The sequence below is a fragment of the Carcharhinus amblyrhynchos genome, chromosome 26 (assembly GCF_965287045.1).
Source record: "Carcharhinus amblyrhynchos chromosome 26, sCarAmb.v2.hapA, whole genome shotgun sequence".
Taxonomy (NCBI): domain Eukaryota; kingdom Metazoa; phylum Chordata; class Chondrichthyes; order Carcharhiniformes; family Carcharhinidae; genus Carcharhinus; species Carcharhinus amblyrhynchos.
In genome coordinates this window covers 39,665,406-39,688,819 of record NC_137349.1, presented here as the reverse complement: position 1 = coordinate 39,688,819, position 23,414 = coordinate 39,665,406, and the positions used below count along the sequence as shown (strand labels likewise).

The 23,414-nt window shown below is 48.7% G+C and overlaps 1 protein-coding gene across 1 annotated transcript; it reads right to left on the bottom strand.

Moving 5' to 3' along the window:
* Window positions 1–469: 469 nt before the first annotated feature.
* LOC145358659 (E3 ubiquitin/ISG15 ligase TRIM25-like) lies at window positions 470–23,138 on the bottom strand. Its single transcript, XM_080212875.1, has 6 exons — window positions 22,608–23,138; window positions 22,415–22,510; window positions 18,638–18,871; window positions 7,221–7,243; window positions 2,615–2,763; window positions 470–1,155 (listed from the first exon to the last, which is right to left on the bottom strand). Exons 1-6 carry the CDS (start codon window positions 23,136–23,138, stop codon window positions 611–613), a joined length of 1,578 nt encoding a protein of 525 aa, XP_080069001.1. The 3' UTR covers window positions 470–610.
* Between the last annotated feature and the right edge of the window lie 276 nt (window positions 23,139–23,414).

The following is a 23,414-nucleotide window of genomic DNA, read 5'->3' as shown; positions in this document are numbered from 1 at the left end:
TGAGGGGATTGAGCTATGAGGAGAGGCTGAATAAACTAGGCTTGTACTCGTTAGAGTTTAGAAGAATGAGGGGAGATCTCATTGAGACGTATAAGATGATGAATGGGATGGATAGGATAGAGGTGGAGAGACTCTTCCCGCTCAGAAAGGACAGTAGGACTAGGGGGCACAGCCTCAAGATAAAGGGGAGGCGGTTTAGAACGGAGTTGAGGAGGAACTTCTTCACTCAAAGGGTGGTGAATCTCTGGAATTCTCTGCCCGTTGAAGTGGTGGAGGCTGCCTCGCTAAATATTTTTAAGAAGCGGGTTGATGGGTTCTTGATAAGAGAGGGGATTAAGGGTTATGGGGAGAGGGCGGGAAAGTGGAACTGAGCCACGACAGATCAGCCATGATCTTATTGAATGGCGGGGCAGGCTCGAAGGGCTAGATGGCCTACTCCTGCTCCTATTTCTTATGTTCTTATGTCACTGCGCGGATTTGGGATGGAGATAGATAGGATCTTGATTGGTAAGGAGATCAAAGATTAGGGGGAAAAGGCAGGATTGTCAGCCATCACTGAACGGCAGATGGGCCGAATGGCCTCGTTCTGCTCCTCTATCTTAAGGTTTGATTATTTGAGTGCACACAGGTTCAGTGATGTGGTAAAGTCACCTATCTGCAGGGCAGGATACAGCGCCTCAGTGAACGTTTGCTCCTGGAAAGTGTGCACCAGGGTGAGCTTCCTGTCGCACACGCTGTAAAACAAGATTGTCCCGGCCTCAAAATCCACGTACACCCCCACCCTGGAGATATCGCCCACCGTCAGCTTGGTGTCACGGTCATCGTGAAGGGCCAGGACAGAGCCCACCAGCGAGTAGAGACACCATGACTTGGAGTTCCTCCCCAGCAAGCACTCGGTCCCCTTGCCCCTGCGGCTGATGCTCGGGTAACACAGCCCGACTTTCCACACACCGCTGTCTCCTACCACTTCCACCTCCCAGTAGGAGCGGCCAGACTTCACTCCCTCGGCACACAGCAGCTGCTGGCAGCAGTCAAAACGCTCCGCGTTCTTGGGCAAAGACAGCTTCTTGGGCGACAGAGTCAGAGTACGGTTATTGTCAGACAGAACGAACTGGGCGTGAGCCGTGTCCAGATCCGGGGTCAGCCTCTGTCCGTCTGTGAATATAAGCAAAGGCGTCACTGATCTCTGCTGCTCTGGCCCTGGGGGACAGTCTGCGCACGTACCCGGTGAAACTAACCTCGCACTGGGGTTGGATAATTCAATCATATTAAATCAATTTAGACTGAGAAGTGCAAAGGTAAAAAGTGAGAGATGAGATGCGATTATAATGTCACACCTCATGCTCGGGTCACTGTCTGTGCAGAGTTTGCACATTCTCCTCGTGTCTGCGTGGGTTTCCGCCGGGTACTCGGGTTTCCTCCCACACTCCAAAGATGTGCGGGTTAGGTTGATTGGCCAGCTAAGAAATTGCCCCTTAGTGTCCAGGGATGTGTCGGTTAGAGGGATTAATGGGTATAACACGTAGGGATTTGGGGTTGGGATTATGTTCAGTGCAGACTCGATGGGCCGAAGGGCCTCTTTCTGCACTGTAAGGTTCCGTGATTCTATGATAAAATAGACAGCACAGAAACAGGCCACTCGGCCTGTGCAGTCCATGCTAGCACTGATATTTCTCCTTCAGCCTCTTCTCTCCCTTCCTGGAAAGACGGAGAATGAGGGGCGACCTAATAGAGGTGGATAAAATTATGACGGGCTTGGATAGGGTGAACGGAGGGAAGCTTTTTCCCAGGTCGGAGGTGACGATCACGAGGGGTCACAGGTTCAAGGTGAGGGGGGGGTGAGGTTTAACACAGGTGTCAGGGGGATGTATTGTACACAGGGGGTGGTGGGGGCCTGGAATGCGCTGCCAAGTAGGGTGGTGGAGGCGGACACGCTGGGATGGTTTAAGACTTATCTGGATAGTCACAGACTGGGAATGGAGGGATACAAACCAATGGTCTAGTTGGACCAATGAGCGGCGCAAGCTTGGAGGGCCGAATGGCCTGTTCCCTGTGCTGTACTGTTCTTTGTTCTTAGGTTTCATTTGTCTCCATAGCTAATTATTTCTGAAGCAGGTCGTTAGTCTGTCGCCAGGGCCTCACACCACAGTTTGAGTGGCACACTCACACTCTGGGAAACTAAGAGGCAATTTACCATGGCCATTCCGCCTAACCTGCACACCTTTCGGACTGCGGGAGGAAACAGGAGCACCCGGAGGAAACCCACGCAGACGCGGGGAGAACGAACAAACTCCACTGAGACAGTCACCCGAGGCGGGAATCGAACCCAGGTCCCTGGCACTGTGAGGCAACAGTGCTAACCCACTGGGCTTGGGTCCAGGCAGCGTAAATACATAGTTAGCAGACGGCATGGCCGTGATAAACAATAAAACTAACAGTTTCAAAAAGGAATTGGATATTGACAATGAAAAGGAAACATTTGCCGGGCTAAGGAGAATGAGACTGAATGGATGGCACTTTCAAAGGGCTAGCATATGCATGATGGGCTGAATGGCCTCTTCCAATTCTGTTGTTAGAAAAACAGTGCATCTCATGATCATTTTGTCTTACTTACACAGAGAAATCAGCCTGTCTCTGTCCCTCTTCACCTGGGAAACCAGCTCAAAGTTTTTCTGCGTGTGATTTTTTATCCGATCCAGTTTAATTTTATCCAGGCAGGGCCCGGGATGAGGGGATGTTAATGGCTCCGATGCGTTCTTTATCCTGAAACGTTGACACAAGTTATTCATACGAGTAATGACCAACGAGAAAGAAGCTACAAGGTCCAAGAGATCTATCTCTCAGCTGTGATATCTCTCGTACATTACAATGTATAATCTCCCAGGAGAGAGGCGAGAAACCGGATTTAAAAACTGGACCAATTTGGGTGGGTTAATGTCGAGGAAAATGCCCTTTAACCCCACCTTAGGCAGACAAACCAAGTTAAGCAGCTCATTCTGGTCATGATAATTTTACGTTGTGTCCACTTTACATTGGTGAAATGGTCATTGGCGAGAGGGTAAAGGGTTAGCAAGTATTGTTTTCATAGTGGTTTCAACGGAGTCACAGATGTCCCAAGTACCTCACGGGAATGTCATTGGATGTGAGGAGATGTGAGGAGATGTGACCCAGTGCTTGGTCAAAGACGTAGGTTTTAATGAGCTTTTTGAAGGAGCAGAGAGGATTGGAGAGGGAACTCCCACACTTGGGCTGGGAAGGCAGCTGAAGATAAGATGAGGTGAAGGGAATTGGAGGGTGCGGTAGAATTGGAGGGATGCCGAGCGGCCGTAGGTTTTTAGGGCTTAGTTACAGAAACAGGAAGGGATGGGGGTGAAGAATCTGAACACAAAGATGATAAATTGAAATTTGAGTATAGGCGTGATGGCTGGCACTGCTGCCTCACAGCGCCAGGGACCCGGGTTCAATTCCGGCCTCGGGTCGCTGTGTGTGGAGTTTGCACATTCCCCCCGTGTCTGCGTGGGTTCCCTCCGGGTGCTCTGGTTTTAACAACAAAGAACAACACAGCGCGGGAAACAGGCCCAACGAGCCCGCGCCGCCATCTTAACATTCTGAGTGCCCTCCTCTACCCATGACCTTTGTCTACACCTATTGGGGAAGATTGAGGGGAGACTAATTTAGGGATAATTTGTTAACACCAATCAGCCTAAGAGCACGTTTTTGGGGTGTGGGAGGAAACCGGAGCACCCGGAGAAAACCCACGCAAGCACTGGGAGAATGTGCAAACTCCTGCAGATACTGGCCCAAATCCATGTATCTGCACAGCCCACACTCCAAAGTTGGGCAGGTTTGGTGGATCGGTCATGCTAAATTGCCCTATAGTTTGTCAAAGTGTGTAGGTTAGGGGGATTTGTGGGGTAAATATGTGGAGTGGTGGGGGGGGGTGTGTGGGTGGGCCTGGGTAAGATACCCTGTCAGATTGTCGGTGCAGACTCGATGGGCCGAATGGCCTCCTTCTGCACTGTAGGGCTTCTACGATAAGCTGGTGAAGAGATTCCAGGTAGCAGGACGGTTGGAGTGTGTGACAGGACTGGTGATGCGCCACGTCCGATGACGATGACGGTCCTCGGATTTGGAGCGCCGGCAATAGCTTGGAGAGGGCAAGGAGGAATGTCGGGATTTGGAACAACTGGAGGAGCAGTTCCAGAAAGAGTGTGGAAACGGGGGGGGAAGAGAAGAGAATGATGGTGTTCGGATGGAGCGGAGAGCGTGCCCGCCTTACGGAGGTGAGACTCTCTGTCCACGCTGTCGCTGACCAAGGGGGTGCTGTGCCAATAGGAACCATTCCCCATGGGCATGCTCGGGTCAGTACGCAGATGGGTCGAAATCTGACGGAATGACGAACAGGCTTGACGGGCTGAACGGTCAACTCCTTTTGTTTTTACGCCACCGATCTCCAAATCGCTACGGGATTAGTGGGTGGATTAGGTGGGAGAGGGGCTGGCATTGAGAAGGGGTGCCGCTGGGTACGAGGGAGTCAGAGAATGCTCGTTACGGGCCAACCGCTTCGTTTCCCTTTCAACTGGGCGGGTGGGCTGGGTGGGGGTGGATTTTAAACGATCATTCTCCTTAAAGGGCTGTAGGCGGGAGGCTGCAATAAGACAAGATCAGACGAGCTGGAGCATCAGAAGCGCTGACGTTATTTCTGTTACTAGGAAACCGCAGCCCCGATGAACACATTTCATAACAGCACTCTGGAGATCTCCTGCGCATTTCGCTGCCTGTTACAGGGATATGAAACCCAACGGGACGGCATCAGGGCAAGAATTTCACACTCCCCCTGGGAGTTTGTGGGGCGGTGGGGGGTCAGGAGGAGTGTGAAATTGTGTAGAGTGGGTTACCCCCACCCCGCCCCCCCAGTTCCTCCCCACCCTGACGTGGTACTGATTTTACACCAGGAGGGGCAGGATCGCAGACAGAAAATCTGATCTTGCCCCAGTTAAGCTCCCCCCACCCTAGAACGCCTACAGTGCAGAAGGAGGCCATTCTGCCCATCGAGTCTGCGCCGACCACCCGGACCCTATCCCCGTAACCCCACATACCTAACCTAAATTCGCCCTCAATTTTGAGTCGAGAAGGGGTCTTCGTCTCAGCTCGGGGGAGAAATGCCTAAATAGTTAGATCTAGGGTTGAACGGGGAGGGTGGATGCCTCCATCAGAGGCCCCTATTCTGACTGGGGTGCCCTCCCCTTCAGACCTGGTGAACTCCAGCCTGCCCACACCCCGCAGCCTGTCCCCCAAGACCCGGATTGTGCCCGCTGGTGACTCCCCCAGGCGTTGCCTACTCTTCCCACCCTGGGACTCCTGCCAGGTTTAGCACCACGATGTGGAGATGCCGACTGGGGTAAACACTGTAAGAAATCTGACAACACCAGGTTACTATCGAATAAATCGGTTGGATTTAACCTGGTGTTGTCAGATTTCTTACCAGATATGTCGGGATATGGGGGGTAGGGCCTGGGTGGGATTGTGTTCGGTGCAGACTCGATGGGCCGAAGGGCCTCTTTCTGCACTGTAGGGTTCCGTGATTTAGCGCCAGACAGCTCCCTGCAATCCTCTCTTCCGGCCACTGCAGCGCTGTGTCTGGAGGTTCACTAGGCTGATACCGGAGTTGAGGGGGTTGAGCTATGAGGAGAGGTTGAATAAACTAGGCTTGTACTCGTTAGAGTTTAGAAGAATGAGGGGAGATCTCATTGAGACGTATAAGATGATGAATGGGATGGATAGGATAGAAGTGGAGAGACTCTTCCCACTCAAAGGACAGCAGGACTAGAGGGCACAGCCTCAAGATAAAGGGGGGGCGGTTTAGAACAGAGTTGAGGAGGAACTTCTTCACTCAAAGGGTGGTGAATCTCTGGAATTCTCTTCCCGTTGAAGTGGTGGAGGCTACCTCGCTAAATATATTTAAGATGCGGGTAGATAGGTTTTTGGTAGGCAAGGGAATTAAGGGTTATGGGGAGAGGGCGGGAAAGTGGAACTGATCCACTTCAGATCAGCCATGATCTTATTGAATGGCGGGGCAGGCTCGAGGGGCTAGATGGCCTACTCCTGCTCCTATTTCTGATGTTCTTATGACCGGAGAGCTGTTAGCCGATCCGATTGACAGTCCAATGCCAGAACATCTCCCGGGTGAGGGACGGAGTTCCTGCCTTTAGCCAATCAACACTCATAAAGATGGCGCGGGGCTGCTGCAGTTGGCGGGAATGTGTTTCTTGCTGACTCCTCGCCCTGCTGTAAATTCAGGCCCATAACGTGGCTGTAACGCTCTTTGGCACGATCATATAGAACGCCCCGTCCTGAACGCCAATAGCTTAACTTCCTAGAGCGTTGGCCAGTAATGGGATCAGCAATACCAGATAGGTGAGGAATCCCCACAAGGCCAATGAAGGAAGACAGAGTAAACACAAATAGAAAATTAGCTGAATCGGGTGGCCAACTGGGACTCAATGTATTCCTGGAGGTTTCATCACACAATCTGCCCCCACGCTCCAGCCGTTAGTCGCCAACACATCCGTCCCCGTGACCTACTGCAACAGGATTGTGGCTGATCAGACATTCTCACACGCACTTCCCTTGATTGCAATATTTTAAACATTAGTTTATAAGTTGTGTCGTTTAAAATCCAATGGCCTAAAGAATTCAAGAAAACGATTCCGGCTGTCTCAGGGCACCTTGCAGTGGACTAGGCCTCAACCAGACCTTATTTTCACGTCTTAGTGCCTCGTCCCAGGTGTGGGTTTGACAATCGGCACATCGATATTCTTGTTTTTAACCAGAGTGGTGGACATCTGGTCTACGATGAACGTGTGCACCCTGCGTTCCATATAGGCTTAGGAGGCCAAATAGTGGCTGAAATCCTGTGGGATCCCTAGGCCCGAGACCGAATCCAGGCCACAGAACGTCAATGAGGGACTGGGGTTAAGGATTAGAAAATTGGTCATCGCACACGGAGGGGAATTTCGTCCTGAGTTTCCGTGGTGATGTGTACTTAACACCGGATATATGAAAATAAGTGTTCAAATCCAATAATGACTTAATTATTCTGAATTGAGACCATGTAAGTGCCATCAAGGATGAACATAGTAAGGTTATTAATCTTAGATATCATCTGCATAATATTTGAATAAATGTAAATGAGTTCTGTTAACATTACTGCCACTTACCTGGTTACCATTGAATTGAATCCCTGTAAAAAAAAATAAGACTGAATATGTAAATTTACAGGGTATAAGATCAGGAGCTGTAATCCTTGCAAACACATCAAGAATTCATGCAAGCAGCGGAGATTTTATGCGTGATAAAAAATGTTCCTGAAGACAGAATGTAAAGTGTAGGTCAGAACTGCACTCCCCCTCGAGATCTTGTCTTCTTACAATAGAAGCACTTATTCTGTTCCAAGTGCGAGTTACAGTTCTGTTGTGACATGCTGTGTACATACCGAGCCTGCAGAACTGGCCTTTTATAATAGCAGACATGTCCGAGTATTTCATAATGCGTCACGTGATTTGATTTATTAATATCCAGAAACCCATGGATGGTGGGTCCGCCCCTTAGAATATTCCTACCATAAAGAAACATTCTGGGTATCTTTAAATAGCCCCTTACAAATTTACCATCACTTTCTCCACTGATCCTTGCACCTGTTAGTTCCTGAAGCAATGCTAATGATCACCAGGGCAGCATAGACCACATTCAAAGGGGATTATAATATAAAAGTAGGGAGGTCTTGCTGCAGCTGTATAGGGCATTGGTGAGGCCGCAGCTGGAGTACTGTGTGCAGTTTTGGGCGCCGCACCTGCGCAAAGATATTTTGGCCCTGGAGGGAGTGCAGAGGAGGTTTACTAGGCTGATACCGGAGTTGAGGGGATTGAGCTATGAGGAGAGGCTGAATAAACTAGGCTTGTACTCGTTAGAGTTTAGAAGAATGAGGGGAGATCTCATTGAGACGTATAAGATGATGAATGGGATGGATAGGATAGAGGTGGAGAGACTCTTCCCGCTCAAAAAAGACAGTAGGACTAGGGGGCACAGCCTCAAGATAAAGGGGAGGCGGTTTAGAACGGAGTTGAGGAGGAACTTCTTCACTCAAAGGGTGGTGAATCTCTGGAATTCTCTGCCCGTTGAAGTGGTGGAGGCTGCCTCGCTAAATATTTTTAAGAAGCGGGTTGATGGGTTCTTGATAAGAGAGGGGATTAAGGGTTATGGGGAGAGGGCGGGAAAGTGGAACTGAGCCACGACAGATCAGCCATGATCTTATTGAATGGCGGGGCAGGCTCGAAGGGCTAGATGGCCTACTCCTGCTCCTATTTCTTATGTTCTTATGTTCTTATACGAAGGCCATCTACATTTCGGAACCTGGACACCGGAGCTCACTGGTCTGCTAGGACAAAGGATCCGGTAACCTCCTATTCAAATTCTTAGTGGTTGGAACATTAATAATCTCAGGAATGCAGACAAAGGAATACACACCCTTTGTCAAAAGGAGAGGTGGGAGTCATGTCGAGCTGGGAGAACCAGTTATCCCGTCTTGCTGTACTGCAAATCAGTCTGCAATCTTCATCTAACCAGCAGCAGCTCTGAAAAGGGGTTCTGTCCAGGGTTGAATGCTGGGCCCCATCTACACTGTTTCGACTGGAACTTCTAAGCCACTGCACCTTTCTCACCGGGGAGGTCATCTTGACTGGAAATGTCAATTGTTCAGCATCAGTTTGCAGCCTGTTGACCTCAGTGAAGGAATACACAGGATTCTGGGCTCATGTGAAACAATAATTCTCTATTCTGTGGTCATTGTCCTATAAATTCTTTCTCGATCCCCTTCTTTTACAGTACGAATGAAAAAGACGATTTCTTGCAATCCCTTCTTGCACTTGAGCATGTGCAAATAAACTAACCCTTTGAGTTTACCCTATCTCGAATTTGACGTGGGGTTATTAAATTGGATCAGACCTAAAGTGAGGGATTGGGAAAGGCACTGGTGAGAGAAATCAGGACTGTTTAAATTAAACCTCCTCCTCTTCGCAACAACTCTTAAGAACAGCAATGCAGCAGACTGGATGGAGATCAGGTCATATGATGTAGCAGCAGTAATAGGCCATTTGGCCCATTTAGCCTGCTCTGCCATTCAATGAGATCATGACTGATCTGATGTAGTAATCCTCAACTCCACTTTCCCACCTTATCCCCATAACCACATTTTTACATCCACAGGTGATTCGATCCGCCTTGTTGTCCAACGAGGGGCACACACGCGGTGGGTCGTGCGAGGGCTGCTCTTGGATGTTGCTTCGAGAGTTGCCTAGTGCTTCATGTCGTTAGTGTACGCTTAAACTGGACCAACTGACGGGCAACACGACAGCTCGGTGACTATCACTGTTTGCTGTGCAGATACAGGGACCCGGGTCGGATCTCCGACTTGGATCAGCGTCTGTGGGAGTTTGCACATTCTCCCCGTGCTTGCGTGGGTTTTCTCCGGGTGCTCCGGTTTCCTCCCACACCCCAAAAACGTGCTCTTAGGCTGACTGGTGTAACAAATTGTCCCTAAATTAGACTTCCCAAATCTGGCATAGAGAAAAGTCATAGGTAGAAGAAGGCAGATGAAGGCATTCATTGAGTGTTAAAATGCGCATCGCGGGCTTGTTGAGCCGAAGGGCCTGTTTCCTGTGCTGTGTTGTTCTTTGTTCTTTAACCCTTGATTCTTTTACTAATGAAAAATCCGTCTATCACAGCCTCTAGGGTAAAGAATTCCACAGAATCACTCCCCCTCAGAGAAGAAATTTCTCTTCATCTCTGTCTTAAATGGGCAACTCCTTACTCTGAGATCATGCCCTCTGATCCTTGACTCTCCCACAAGGGGAAACAATCTGTCAGCGTCCACCCTGTCAAGCCCCCCCCGTGATAGTTTCATTAATTTCATGAGACTAATTTTAATTTCAGTGGTTTTATTAATTGAATTTAAATTCCACCAGCTTCCATAGTAGGATTTGAACCCATTTCCCCAGAGTGTGAGCCTAGGCCCCTGGATTACCAGGCCAGGGACACTGCCTCATTGAGGGGGAAGGGGTAGTGGTAAAGTGCAGACACCGATGAGATAGGAAGATATAACAGACATGATGGAACCATCGGGTGGAATTTTATCTGCCTGGGGTTCGTACAATCCAACCAACAGAGAATGCCATTATCCAACCGTCGCCTGCCCCTGGAATTGGGGCGGGCGTGCTGGTAAAATTCTGGCCACTGTCTCAGAGGAGATCTGATGGAAGGGGAAGAGTGAGGAATGAAACCCTCCAGAGCTGTTACACTGCCAAAGGCGGGCAGTGCCCGAGAGCAGCCGTTACTGAAGACAAAGGCCACACTTGGCGTTGAAAGATTATTTCACCAAAATCAAAACAGGACTGCTTCGATAAGAGTGGGTGAGCTGTACGCTCTGCCAAACTCCTGGTCATCTACTGATTGCGAATGTTAGTCCAAATGAAGGTCTGGATCTTATTTTCCAGAAGTGGGCAAAGTAACAGCAGAATAAGTGTAATCAGGTAATACAAGTGTAGTCAAACTCTCGTAATTAATAATCCCAGTTTCCCAAACCATTAAGTCTGTAAACCACAAGAAACTGTGAATTAACCTAATTGTTCCTTCCAATGATTTTTATAATGACCCCATGTCACGCTACCTGATTCTGTGCAGTATTTTAAAGCTCCGTCTTCCTGTTTGCTTTAATTGGGAAAAGGGGTGTGTTATCATAGAATCAGAGTAACTACATGCAGAAGAAGGCCATTCGGCCCATCGAGTCTCCACAGTTCAACCAAACCCTGTCCCTGTAACCCCATTTATTTACTCTGCTAGCCCCCCCTGACACTAAGGGTCAGTTTAGCATGGCCAATTAACCTAACCTGAACAAAGAACAACGAACAACACAGCACGGGAAACAGGCCCTTTGGCCCAACAAGCCCGCGCTGCCATTTTAACATTGTGAGTTTCCTCTTCTACCTATGACCTTTGTCTACGCCTATTGGACTCCACAATTATAACCAGATTGAGGGGAGACTAATTTAGGGACAATTTGTTACACCAATCAGCCTAAGAGCACATCTTTGGGGTGAGGGAGGAAACCGGAGCACCTGGAGAAAACCCACGCAAGCACGGGGAGAATGCGCAAACTCCCACAGACACCGACCCAAATCCATGTGTCTGCACAGCAATCAGTGATAGTCACTGAACTGTCGTGTTGCCTGTCAGTTGGTCCAGTTTAAGTGTACACTAATGACGTGAAGCACTAGGCAACTCTCAAAGCAACATCCAAGAGCAGCCCTCGCATGACCCACCGCGTGTATGCACCTTGTTTGGACAACAAGGCGGACTGAATCGCCAGTGGATTAAAAAAAGACATCTGTGGACTGTGGGAGGAAACCGGAGAACCCGGAGGAAACCCACGCAGACACGGGGAGAATGCGCAAACCCCACACAGACAGGGACCCAAGGCTGTGAGGCAGCAGTGCTAAGTACTGAGCTTAGTTAAATTATTAACAATTATAACAGGCTTGACGCCAGCTGCAAGAACAGTTAAAAATGAAGGCCTGGGTTTTATTTTTCTGAAGTGGGCAAAGTAACAGCAGAATAAGTGTAATCAGTGAGATAATACAAGTGTAGTCAAAGTCTCATAATTAATAATCCCAGTTTCCCGAACCGTTAAGCCTGTAAACCACAAGAGACTGTGAATTATCCTAATTGATTTAATTAGTATCTGGGTTTAATTAATTTGGAACTTCAAAAAAATGTTAACCTAGAAATTGTAAGTGAGTGTGGATTATTCTCTATTGTGAAGTGTCCTCATTACCCCATGATTTTGCTGTTCCCCTGGTCCGCATTATCTCCTGGGCAGGATTTCTGGAGAGCAGTGAGATTGGGAGCTGAGGCACAGTGTTTCGCAGTGCCAGCTGCTGCTCTGGCAAACTGTGGCACCCTCCAGGTCAATCAAGTATCAGCGCCGAGAGACTAAAGTTGGCCTCCAGGCCTTGCTCAAGAGTTGGGAGCTCTGCAACTGGCTGGAGGCAACCTCCTGACAAGAGGGCCGTGGTCATCCTTAGGGGCTTTGAGTCCCTTTGCATCTGCTGCTGGAGGGGTGATCTTTTTCTTATTGGATGGGTTTTAAGAAGGGTGGCGGGGGTGTTGTATTGGCCGCCTGCCCACCCAGTAGAGAGGCGAATGGAGGATGTCAACCCCTCAGAGAAAGGAAGGCCTGCCCCCTCATGAGCCGCTGGCCAATCTCATTGCAGCACCACTAGGGGGCATTATTGGGTCTACGAGGGAGGTTTTGGGGAGAAGTATCATGGACACCAGACAAAAGGAGAGTCAGCGTCTTCAGTGAGGAGTTTTCAGGGGAAGAGGGCTAGGGTTTTGAATGTAGGGGAAGCCGGGGTGTGGGGAGGTGTGGGGTACTATGATTTTGTCTGCCCTGATGCAGACAGGTCACCTTCCAAAGGAGGTATCAGGCTTTCCTTCCTAACTTCTCACTAGAGTTAGGGTCCCTTCCGTCTCTCCTCCACCTTCCATTGCCAACCAATATGGTGGTGGAGGAGGCCTTGACTGGCCAATTAAGGGGACGTTAAAAAGGGCCTCAACTCACTTCTGGTGGTGGAGAGGGGAGGTGGCATTGAGTTGGCAGTTTCCTTACCCGTCCATCGTATTATCAAGGGTGGGGTGGGCAAACAGTAGGCTATCCATCCAGCTTATTGTACCCCTACCACCACACCAACCCGCCTGCCTCCATGCCCTCCCGCACCTCAATCCTGTCCCAAAAGAACTGCTGGCCACCCAATAGAGCAACAACCGTACAAAGTAAGTCCATGATATGAATCCCACCCAGGCCCTATCCGCACAATCCCATTCACTTACCATAGCTAATCCCCCTGACACTAAGGGGCAATTTCTTTGCATGGCCAATCAACCTAACTGCACATCTTTGGACTGTGGGAGGAAACCGGAGCACCCGGAGGAAACCCACGCAGACATGGGGAGAATGTGCAAACTCCACACAAAAAGTGACCCGAGCCGGGAATCGAACCCGGGTCCCTGGCACTGTGAGACAGCAATGCTAACCACTGTGCCACCATTTCCTGGTCAATATTTATCCCTTGACGAACATTACGTAGAGCAGATGATCTAGTCCTCTGCTGCTGTGTGTCCTTTCCAGGCAGGAATTGGTCATTGAGATTCCTTCATTATGACAATAATTATGTATCAATTTGCTATAAAACTCCGTGGGACACTGGGTGGTTGTGAAAGGCATTATAGAAATGCAAGTCTTTCTTTCAATAATATACTGTGATAAGGGGAAGGATCTCAACAGTACAAACACCCTAAACCTGGGAGAAAGGATTGACAGCTCGAATCATAGAATCCTAGAGCCTGCACTGACCACAATCCCACCCAAGCTCTATCCCCATAACCCCATGCATTTACCCTAGCTAGTCTCCCTGACACTAAGGGACAATTTAGAATCATAGAACCCTACAATGCAGAAAGAGGCCCTTCGGCCCATCGAGTCTGCACCGAACACAATCCCACCCAGGCCCCACCCCCATATCCCTACATATTACACCCACTAATCCCTCTAACCTACCCATTCCTGGACACTAAGGGGCAATTTCTTAGCATGGCCAATCGACCTAACCCGCACATCTTTGGACTGTGGGAGGAAACTGGAGCACCCAGAGGAAACCCACGCCGACACGAGGAGAATGTGCAAACTCCACACAGACAGTGACCCCGAGCCGGGAATCGAACCCGGGTCCCTGGCGCTGAGGGGCAGCAGTGCTAATCACTGTGCCATCGTACCACCCAAAGATGGAAACTACCCCAAAACCATGGCTGACACCACAAAATTCCTGCCATTTTCTCAGCAGGAAGCTGGGACTGGATCAGGATGTCGGGACTCCAGGTTGTGGCCTGGTCTCTGACCCGGTTACCCCGAGGGTGTGGTTTCTGCGTTGGGATTGTGGAGCTGGACAGTCATCCCTTCCGACTAAGTGACAGCCACGTGAAGCAGACTGGATCTGCGGGATATCACGGAGCGCCTTTGCAGGGGACATTCGTGGGCTGCTGAGGTGTGAGATCTCCTTCTCTCCTGATCCTTTCTCCCAGCCAGGGACAATCAGCTCGCAGCTCTGGCTTGACTGTTCCATAATCAGAGCAGCAGCCAAACTGCATCACAAGAGATGTAAACAGCCAGGTTAAGCAGCGAGCACCGGGTTGACTCACTGCGTGCTGGTAGAGAGCAGTGAGAGGTGTTCACTGATGAGAAACAGGCACTTAACCAGCAGGGGGTCCTGCCTCAGTTCTGAGGCACTCTGATCCCCCAAGGAGTGGCACACAGTCAGAGACAGCTGTCTGAATTGAATTAACCCCACGTTTCCGTTCAAACGCACTGCCACCTCTTGGGAAGGTGGAAAAGCAATCCACAACCCAGATTTACTGAGTAAAGGACGAACTGCTGGGTGTCTTAACCCTCAGGATTGTCTCCCGGAGATAAAGGTTAATCTCACAGACACCCCTGTGAACAATCCTTCAGGAAAAATCACCGGGGTATCATGACAAACGAGTGAGTCTGAATAACTGCAAAGTTGAAACACAGTCCTGGTGATGTGCTCTCCTCGGGTACAGCAGAACGGACAGGGTGGGATATTGACCAGAGTGGACTTTGCATATCGCGCGTTGTAATTAAACCTCACAGCCAGAGTCACCATGGAGTGCGTGGATACTCAGTGGCATCTGTAGCCTGCCCTGGCACCAGTCAGAGACACAGAGTTATAGCATCATCGAATCCCTGCAGTGCAGAAGGAGGTCATTTGGCCTATCGAGACTGCACCCAGGCCCTATCCCTGTAGCCCCACACATTTACCGTGGCTAATCCATCTAATTTACACCTCGTGGGACAATTTAGCATGGCCAATCCATCTAACCTGCACATCTTTGGATTGCGGGAGGAAACCCACGCAGACACGGGGAGAACATGTAAACTCCACACAGACAGTCACCCAAGACTGGAGTTGAACCCACATCATCGTAGGATCCCTATAGTGCAGAAGCAGGCCATTTGACCCATTGAGTCTGTACTGACTCTCCAACTCTGAATATCTTATCCAGACCCTTTTCCCCCATTCTCTCCCTGTAACCCCACCTACAGTCTTCCTAACCTACACCTCTTGGGTCACTAAGGGGCAATTTAGCATAGCCAATCAAAGAACAAAGAACAACACAGCACAGGAAACGGGTTCCATACACAGTGTCTTGTCCCCATTACATTTGAGAGAAAAATAGCACAACGGTATTGTTGCTGGGCTAGTAATCTAGAAGGCATGACAAATGGTCCAGGGACAAGAGTTCAAAGCTGACCACTGTAGCTGGGGGATTTAAATACAATTCATTCCATAAACTGATAATAAAAAAGTTGACCTCAGTAACGTTGTTGTTGTGAAAATCCATCTGAATCCTTTGAGGAAGGAAGTCCGCCATCTTTCCCAGTTGGGCCTACTTGTCACTCCAGACCCACACGTGGCTGACTCTTACCTTCCATCTGAATTGGCCTGCCAATTGTATCAAACAGCTACAGACAAAATAAAATCACCTCAGAATAAAACCCGACAGAACACTTGGCGTCAGCCAAGGAGCAGATAATGAAATATTCTGCCCAGTCAATCCTGCAAAATCCTCCTTACTAACATCTGGGGAATTGTACCAAAGACAATGGGCCTTAACGTTACATTCCTACTGGCACTCCAGGACTAGCCATACCCTATCAGTACAAACTAGCATGTCCCCAGAAATGAGGAAGATTATCTCGGTATGTCCAATGTCTAAATCAAATCTAACCCAGCCGATTACAGCCCCATCTACATTTGGGCGGCACAGTAGCACAGTGGTTAACACTGCTGCTTCACAGCTGCAGGGTCCTGGGTTCGATTCCCGGCTCGGGTCACTGTCTGTGTGGAGCTTGCACATTCTTCTCGTGTCTGCGTGGGTTTCCTCCGGGTGCTCCGGTTTCCTCCCACAGTCCAAAGATGTGCGGGTTAGGTTGATTGGCTATGCTAAGAAATTGCCCCTTAGTGTCCAGGGATGTGTAGGTTAGGGGTTAGTGGGTATAATATGTAGGGATATGGGGATAGGGCCTGGGTGGGATTGTGTTTGATGCAGACTCGATGGGCCGAAGGACCTCTTTCTGCACTGTAGGGTTCTATGATTCTATGATCTACTCATGATCATCAGCAAAGTGATGGAAGGGGTCACTAATGGTGCTGTTAGGAGGCACATACTTATTGGAGTCATAACCGACAAAAAATGTAGACCACAAGGGAACATCTCTGCAAGAGTCCCTCAGGTTAGTGTCCTAGACTCAACCAACTTCACCAATGACCTTCCCTCCATCATTAACTCAGAAATGGGGAAGTTCGCCGATGGTTGCACAATGTTCAGAACCATTCGCAACTCCTCAGGTACTGTAGCAGCCCATGTTCAAATGCAGCAGAACCTGAGCAATATCCAGACTTGGGCTGACAAGTGGCAGCTAAAATTCGCACCATACAAACACCAGCTAATAAACATCACCAACAACACAGCATCTAACTATTGTCCTATAACATTCAATGGTATCACTGTTGCTGAATCCCCCACTATCCTCGGGGTTACCACTGATCAGAAACTGAACTGGACCAACCATATAAATACTGTGGTTACAAGGCTGGGAATTCTGTGGCGAGTAACTCACCTGCTGTCTCCCCAGTCCAACATCTACACGGCAAAGACAGGATTGTGATGGAATATTCCCATTGGGAGCACAACCAATTCCAAGATCCTTTCCAAGCCACTCATCATCCTGACTTGGAAACATGTCAACTTTCCTTTACTGTCATTGGGTCAAAATGCCAGAACTCCCTAACAGCACTGTATGTGCGCCTACGTCACATGGACTACACTTCAAGAAGGGAGCACATCATCACCTTTTCAAGGGCAATTAGTGAAGGGTCTTAGTCTTAGCCTTGCCAACAATGCCCATATCCCATGAATGAATAAAATAAACCACTTCCATCCCATGACATATAAACCTCCTGATCTGTGGATATTTGATAATTATTCCAGCATTAGTCTTTCTAGATTTTCATTTCTGTTTAATCTTCATTTCTGCCCAAGGGTTATGCTTTAATTTCCCAGGAGTTATTTCTCCCTTCAAATAAAATGCAAATGATGCTTAAAACAGACTGTAGCTGTTTGGGAAGCAAGTATCTATCTGCCTCGTTACAGGCTGCTGCTTACACATCAGTGAGATATCGATACTCTGAGCCCTACCTGGTCCATAAAGGGCATTATAATGTCTACAGAGGGCCAAAAGTACTCAAATAATCTATCATACCCTTGCTGATGAGAGGGGTAGATAGTGGAATTTTTGGCCGAAGGCAATTCGTCTGTGAACTCCTACCACGTTTGTGGATGGCAAAACTTGCTGATGCTGCAGAGATCAGCAACGAGACTGGCAACACCTTAACATCGAGAACAGTGGCACCATAACAGCCTGCGGCAATGGCTGTGAGCACGTCTTACTGTGCCTGCCGGTCTTCAGAGCACATTTCTGACGCACCATCTTCACTTCGGCTTAGTCTCTTATAGTGTGAACGCAGCACAGCTAGGAATATATTAACAACTTGTCCTGTGAAAATTCAGAACACGAGTAACGGCTTGAACAGGATTAAAGCTGATTGTGTATCTTTTAGAACGTAAATATTAATTATGATGTTTAAACTGCACATTGCACAAATAATATTACCTATATAAATCACACATTACCTGTGTAAATCACACTTTATCTGTAAAAATCATGGCGTGGTGGCATAGTGGGTTAGCACTGCTGCCTCACAGCGCCAGGGGCCCAGGTTCGATTCCCAGCTAGAACATAGAACATAGAACACTACAGCACAAACAGGCCCTTCAGCCCACAAGTTGTGCTGATCACATCTATACCTACCAAGCCATAGAACTATCTGTAACTCCCAATCCCATTAAATCCCATGTACTCATCCAGAAGTCTTTTAAAAGACCCCAGCGGGTTCGCCTCTACTACCACTGATGGCAGCCGATTCCACTCAGTCACCACCCTCTGAGTGAAAAACTTACCCCTAACATCTCCTCTGTACTTGCTTCCCAGCACCTTAAACCTGTGTCCTCTCGTAGTGACCATTTCAGCCCTGGGAAATAGCCTCCAAGAATCCACCCTATCTATTCCTCTCAACATTTTATAAACCTATACCTAGGATAGGTATAAACCTATCCTAAACCTAGGGTCATTGTCTGTGTGGAGTTTGCTCATTCTCCCTGTGTCTGTGTGGGTTTTCTCCCAAAGATATGCGGGTTAAGTTGATTGGCCATGCTAAATTGCCCCTTGTTTCAGAGGGTGAGCAGGATAAATAAATGACCTTATGGGGGTTAGGGTTTGGGGGGGATAGTGATCAGCGTAAACTCGATGGGCCAAATGGCCCCCTTCTGCACTGTAGGGATTTAAATCACACATCACCTATATGAATTGCACATTACACGTTACCTGTATAAATGCAAGCTTCTCTTTCTTCTGAGAAAGGTCAGTGAGGTTGACCAGGCACATCTCAAAGAATTTGATTTCCTTTTCCAGTTTCTGGATGTGGGTGTCAATTGCTATTGTCACGCGGCTCTGCTCCTTATCCAGACAGAGGAAAACATCTCGCTCTTCATTCTCAATATGCTTCCTCAATGCATCATACTTCTCCTTCACTTCCCTCTTCGTCTCTGTTATCAGGTTCTTAAGAGATGGGTCACCTCTGGTTATTCAGTGTTTAGTTATGTCTCACACATGTCACATTACACACCACACTGTCAAACTAAAATTGAGATCACTGGGCTATTGAAAGAATGAAGTGTTCATAATGGGATTGATCCTTTCTTCTTTCACAGGCTAGCTTACCCCCTTGCCATGCTCAGATAGCTAGCTTCATGTGCAACTGTTGACGGGCTATTTGACTACAATGGGCATCACAATTAAAACCAATCCAAAACAAAATAGAAGCAAATATTGCAGGTGCTGGAATCTGAAACAAAAACACAAAATGCTGGAAAATCTCAGCAGGTCTCACATCTGTGGAGAGAGAATAGAGCTAAGGTCAAGCCTGGATGACCCTTCGTCAGAGCACAATCTACTGTCACCCAGACTCGAAACCTAGGGTGGCACAGCGGTTAGCACTGCTGCCTCACAGCGCCAGGGTCCCGGGTTCGATTCCCGGCTTGGGTTGCTGGCTGTCTGGGGTTTGCACATTCTCCCCGTGTCTGCGTGGGTTTCCTCCGGGAGCTCCAGTTTCCTCCCACAGTCCAAAAACATGTGGGTTAGGTTGATTGGCCATGCTAAATTGACCCTAGTGTCAGGGGGGGTTAGTAGGATAAGTAAGTGGGGTTACAGGGATAGGGCCTGGGTGGGATTGTGGTCGGTGCAGACTCGATGGGCTGAATGCCCTCCTTCTGCACTGCAGAGATTCTATTCTCTCTCTGATGTGGAGTTACAGAGTCATTTGGGTTCACGGCATGGAAACAGGCCCTTTGGCCCAACTTGCGCATGCAGCCCTTACTTTTTTTAAAACCCCTAAGCTAGTCCCAGTTGCCCGCATTTGGCCCACATCCCTCTATACCCATCGTACCCATGTAACTAACTAAAGGCTTTAAAAGATAATATTGTACCTGCCTCTACTATGACCTCTGGCAGTTTGTTCCAGACACTCGCCACCCTCTGCGAAAAAAATTGCCCCTCTGGATACTTTTGTATATCTCCCCTCTAACCTTAAACCTATGCCCTCTAGTTTTAGGCTCCCCTACCTTTGGGAAAAGATATTGACTATCTATCTTATCTGTGCCCCTCATTATTTTATAGACCTCTAAAAGATCACGCCTCAGCCTCCTACGCTCCAGAAAAAAAAGTCCCAGTCTATTCAGCCTCTCCTTATAACTCAATCCATCAAGTCCCAGTGGCATCTTAGTACATCTTTTCCACACTCTTTCTAGTTTAATAATATCCTTTCTATAATAGGGTGACCAGAATTGCACACAGTATTCCAAGTGTGGCCTTACCAATGTCTTGTACAACTTCAACAAGATGTCCCAACTCTTGTATTCAATATTCTGACCAATGAAACCAAGCCTGCTGAATGCCTTCTTCACCACTCTGTCCACCTGTGACTCCACTTTCAAGAAGCTATGAACCTATACCCCTAGATCTCTTTGTTCTGTAACTCTCCCCAATGACGTACCATTAACTGAGTAAGTCCTGCCCTGATTCAATCTACCAAAATGCATCACCTCGCATTTATCTAAATTAAACTCCATCTGCCATTCGTCAGCCCACTGGCCCAATTGATCAAGATCCCATTGCAATTGGAGATAACATTCGTCACTGTCCACTGTGCCACCAATCTTGGTGTCATCTGCGAACTTACTAACCATGCCCCTTGTATTCTTATCCAAATCATTAATATAAATGACAAATAACAGTGGACCCAGCACTGATCCCTGAGGCACACCGCTGGTCACAGGCCTCCAGTTTGAAAAACAACCCTCCACAACCACCCTCTGGCTTCTGTCGAGAAGCCAATTTTGTATCCATTTAGGTACCTCAGCCTGGATCCTGTGAGATTTAATTCTATGCAAAAACCTACTATGTGGTACTTTGTCAAAAACATTGTTAAAGCCCATGTAGACAACATCAACTGCACTGCCCTCATCTACCTTCTTGGTTACCCCTTCAACAAAAACTCAATCAAATTTGTGAGACATGATTTTCCACTCACAAAGCCATGCTGACTGTCCCTAATCAGTCCTTAGAAGTCTCACAATACCAGATTAAAGTCCAACAGGTTTATTTGGCAGCACGAGCTTGTTGGACTTTAACCTGGTGTTGTGAGACTTCTTACTCTATTCCCTCTCTACTGACACTGTCAGACCTGCTGAGATTTTCCAGCATTTTCTGCCTCAAAGCAAAACAGTCATTGTTTGAGTTAATGCACCAGTTCTCAGGGTGAATTGTCAAGTACAATTTGCTAGAATATGACAAATCAGAAATGTTACTTTGGTCGCAGTGGTATCAATGACAACAGCATTTGTTCTGTGTCTTTGACACAGCCGTAGCGTCCAGGGCACACTTCACAGGGGTGGAGAAAAAAGCAAACAGAGCTGGAGAGGTAAGGAAGGAAAAGCAAAATCCAGGGCAAAACAGGAGAGTCACAAAGGTTGATTGTCAGGGAGCGAGAGAGGGAATTTCACCCAAGTGTGACACTAGGTGTCGGGATGCATACTATGGATTGTGAGGTGAAGGGTCATGAGTGTGTACAGAGGTCAGAGGCAGGGGTTTGGAGAATATAGGGTGGATGACGGGGAATGGAGAAAGCGAGGAGGCAGGCCCTTTTCAAGGTTTAAACACAAAGAGGAGATTTTTAAAATCTTATGCACCGATAAACATTGAGGTCAGCCAAACGAGGCGAGTGGGACTCGGTATAAGAGAGGATTGGCGGAGGAGGAGAGGAATAATCTAGAGAGGAAAGGTTAAAGGTTTGGACGGGGGCGTGGGGGGATGAATGCGATGGTGACTGATGTTATGGAGGTGGAATTGGGCAGTCCTTGTGATGGAGAGGACATGGAGCAGGAATTTCACTTTGGGTTGGAATGCAAGTCAAGGTGGAGAACGATTTGGTTCAGTCCTAAACTGTGAGGGGTGGGTTCTAGTCAATGATAAAGTGACCGGAGCTTGTGATAAGGGTTTTAATTTTCTTAATATTTGGGTGACTGACTTTCCAGATCCTTCACATGTCGGATCTTCAGGAATGTTTTGCTTGCTTAGGTGGATTGGCCGTGCTAAATTGTGTCCCGAGGTGTGTAGGTTAGATTGGGGGATGTGCGGGGTTACAGGGATAGGGCAGGGGGATAGGGCCTGGGTGAGATACTGCGTCATGATGTAGAGATGCCGGTGTTGGACTGGGGTAAACACAGTAAGGAGTCTCACAACACCAGGTTTAAAATCCGACCAGTTTGGTTGGACTCTAACCTGGTGTTGTGGGACTTCTTACTAAGATACTCCGTCAAAGAGCAGACTCGATGGGTTCTCCTGTTTCCAGGATACTAGACTCGGCATTGGGCAAGAGGGCGAAACAGAGGGTCTCCAGAGACAAAATGAGTGAGGTTGTTAGAGGTGATATTGGAATAAGAAAGTGGGAAGAGGTATGGGGGTTGTTTCAGGGTCAATCAACTGGAATCGCCCGAGCGGAGATGAGTGATACAGAAAGGGGTGAACTGCAGAATCCAAACTCACCTGGGTGTTCATCTTCTGAGTGTGAAGGTCACGGAGCGAAGCCTGAATGGAGGCAACATTGCGCTGGATGGTCTTGAGTTGGTGTTGCAAATTATCCTAACACAAAACAGCAGACACATTAGTGTGAGCCCCCCCTCCTTTGGACAGCAGTGTAAGAGGGGGAAGGGGGGGCAGCTTAGAGAGACACACTCACCCTCAGCTCCTTCTCCCCTTCAGTGATGCTGCCACAGCGATGGTCCTTGTGTTTGCCAATGAGGGTACACAGGGTGCACACACACACTTGGTCATCCTTGCAGTAAAGGTCCAGCAGTCTCTCGTGCTCTGAGCACTTCCAGACGGACAGGTCAGCGGAGGTGTCCACCAGGGGGTGGTTCTTGAACACCCCGTTGCCGGTGTGCAGCCGGAGGTGGAGGGGGCACATGGAGGCTTCGCATTTGAGGCAGGTTTTGACGGCCGCCTGCTGCCTGCGGATGCAGTAGCTGCACAGCACCCCGGCCTGAGCCCTCTCCAGGCGCCCCTTGCCCACTCGGAAGCCCCTCTGCCCGTGGGGCTGGCACTCGGGGCAACTGGCAGGGTCAGAGGTCCAGTCCGGCCAGCACTCCTCTATACAGGCGCGGCAGAAGCTGTGCTTACAGGCTAGGGTGACCGGCTCGCTGTAGATCTGCAGGCAGATGGAGCAGGTTAACTCCTCGTCTAACCATTGCTGGGAGGCAGCAGTTGCCATGGCTGAGAGCCCAGAACCAGAACCAGGGACGAGTTTATCCCCCCCCCTGAGTCTCAGCCTTGTTCCCCAGCCAGGCTGAATCTCAGCAGTCTTGTTCACACAGCTCCTTTGCTCTGATGAATAATCAATGGCACCGATCTCTCAAAAATAAAACAGCAACTTCCACGCAAGAGGGAACCACTTTCAGAGCCATTGATTTGCACTAGGATTCCTTGCTTGTTGCGCAGAAGCAGGTTTAACCATTTCCAGACCCAATCCAGAGGAATCCTGGTCTGC

Coding starts and splice junctions, on each gene's coding strand:
- LOC145358659 (XM_080212875.1), bottom strand. CDS start 23,138: ATGGCAACTGCTGCCTCCCAGCAATGGTTAGACGAGGAGTTAACCTGC. Junction 7,244..18,637: donor AGAAGCTTGCATTTATACAG/GTAACGTGTAAT, acceptor TTTTTTTTACAG/GGATTCAATTCAATGGTAAC. Junction 1,156..2,614: donor AGACAGGCTGATTTCTCTGT/GTAAGTAAGACA, acceptor TTATATTCACAG/ACGGACAGAGGCTGACCCCG.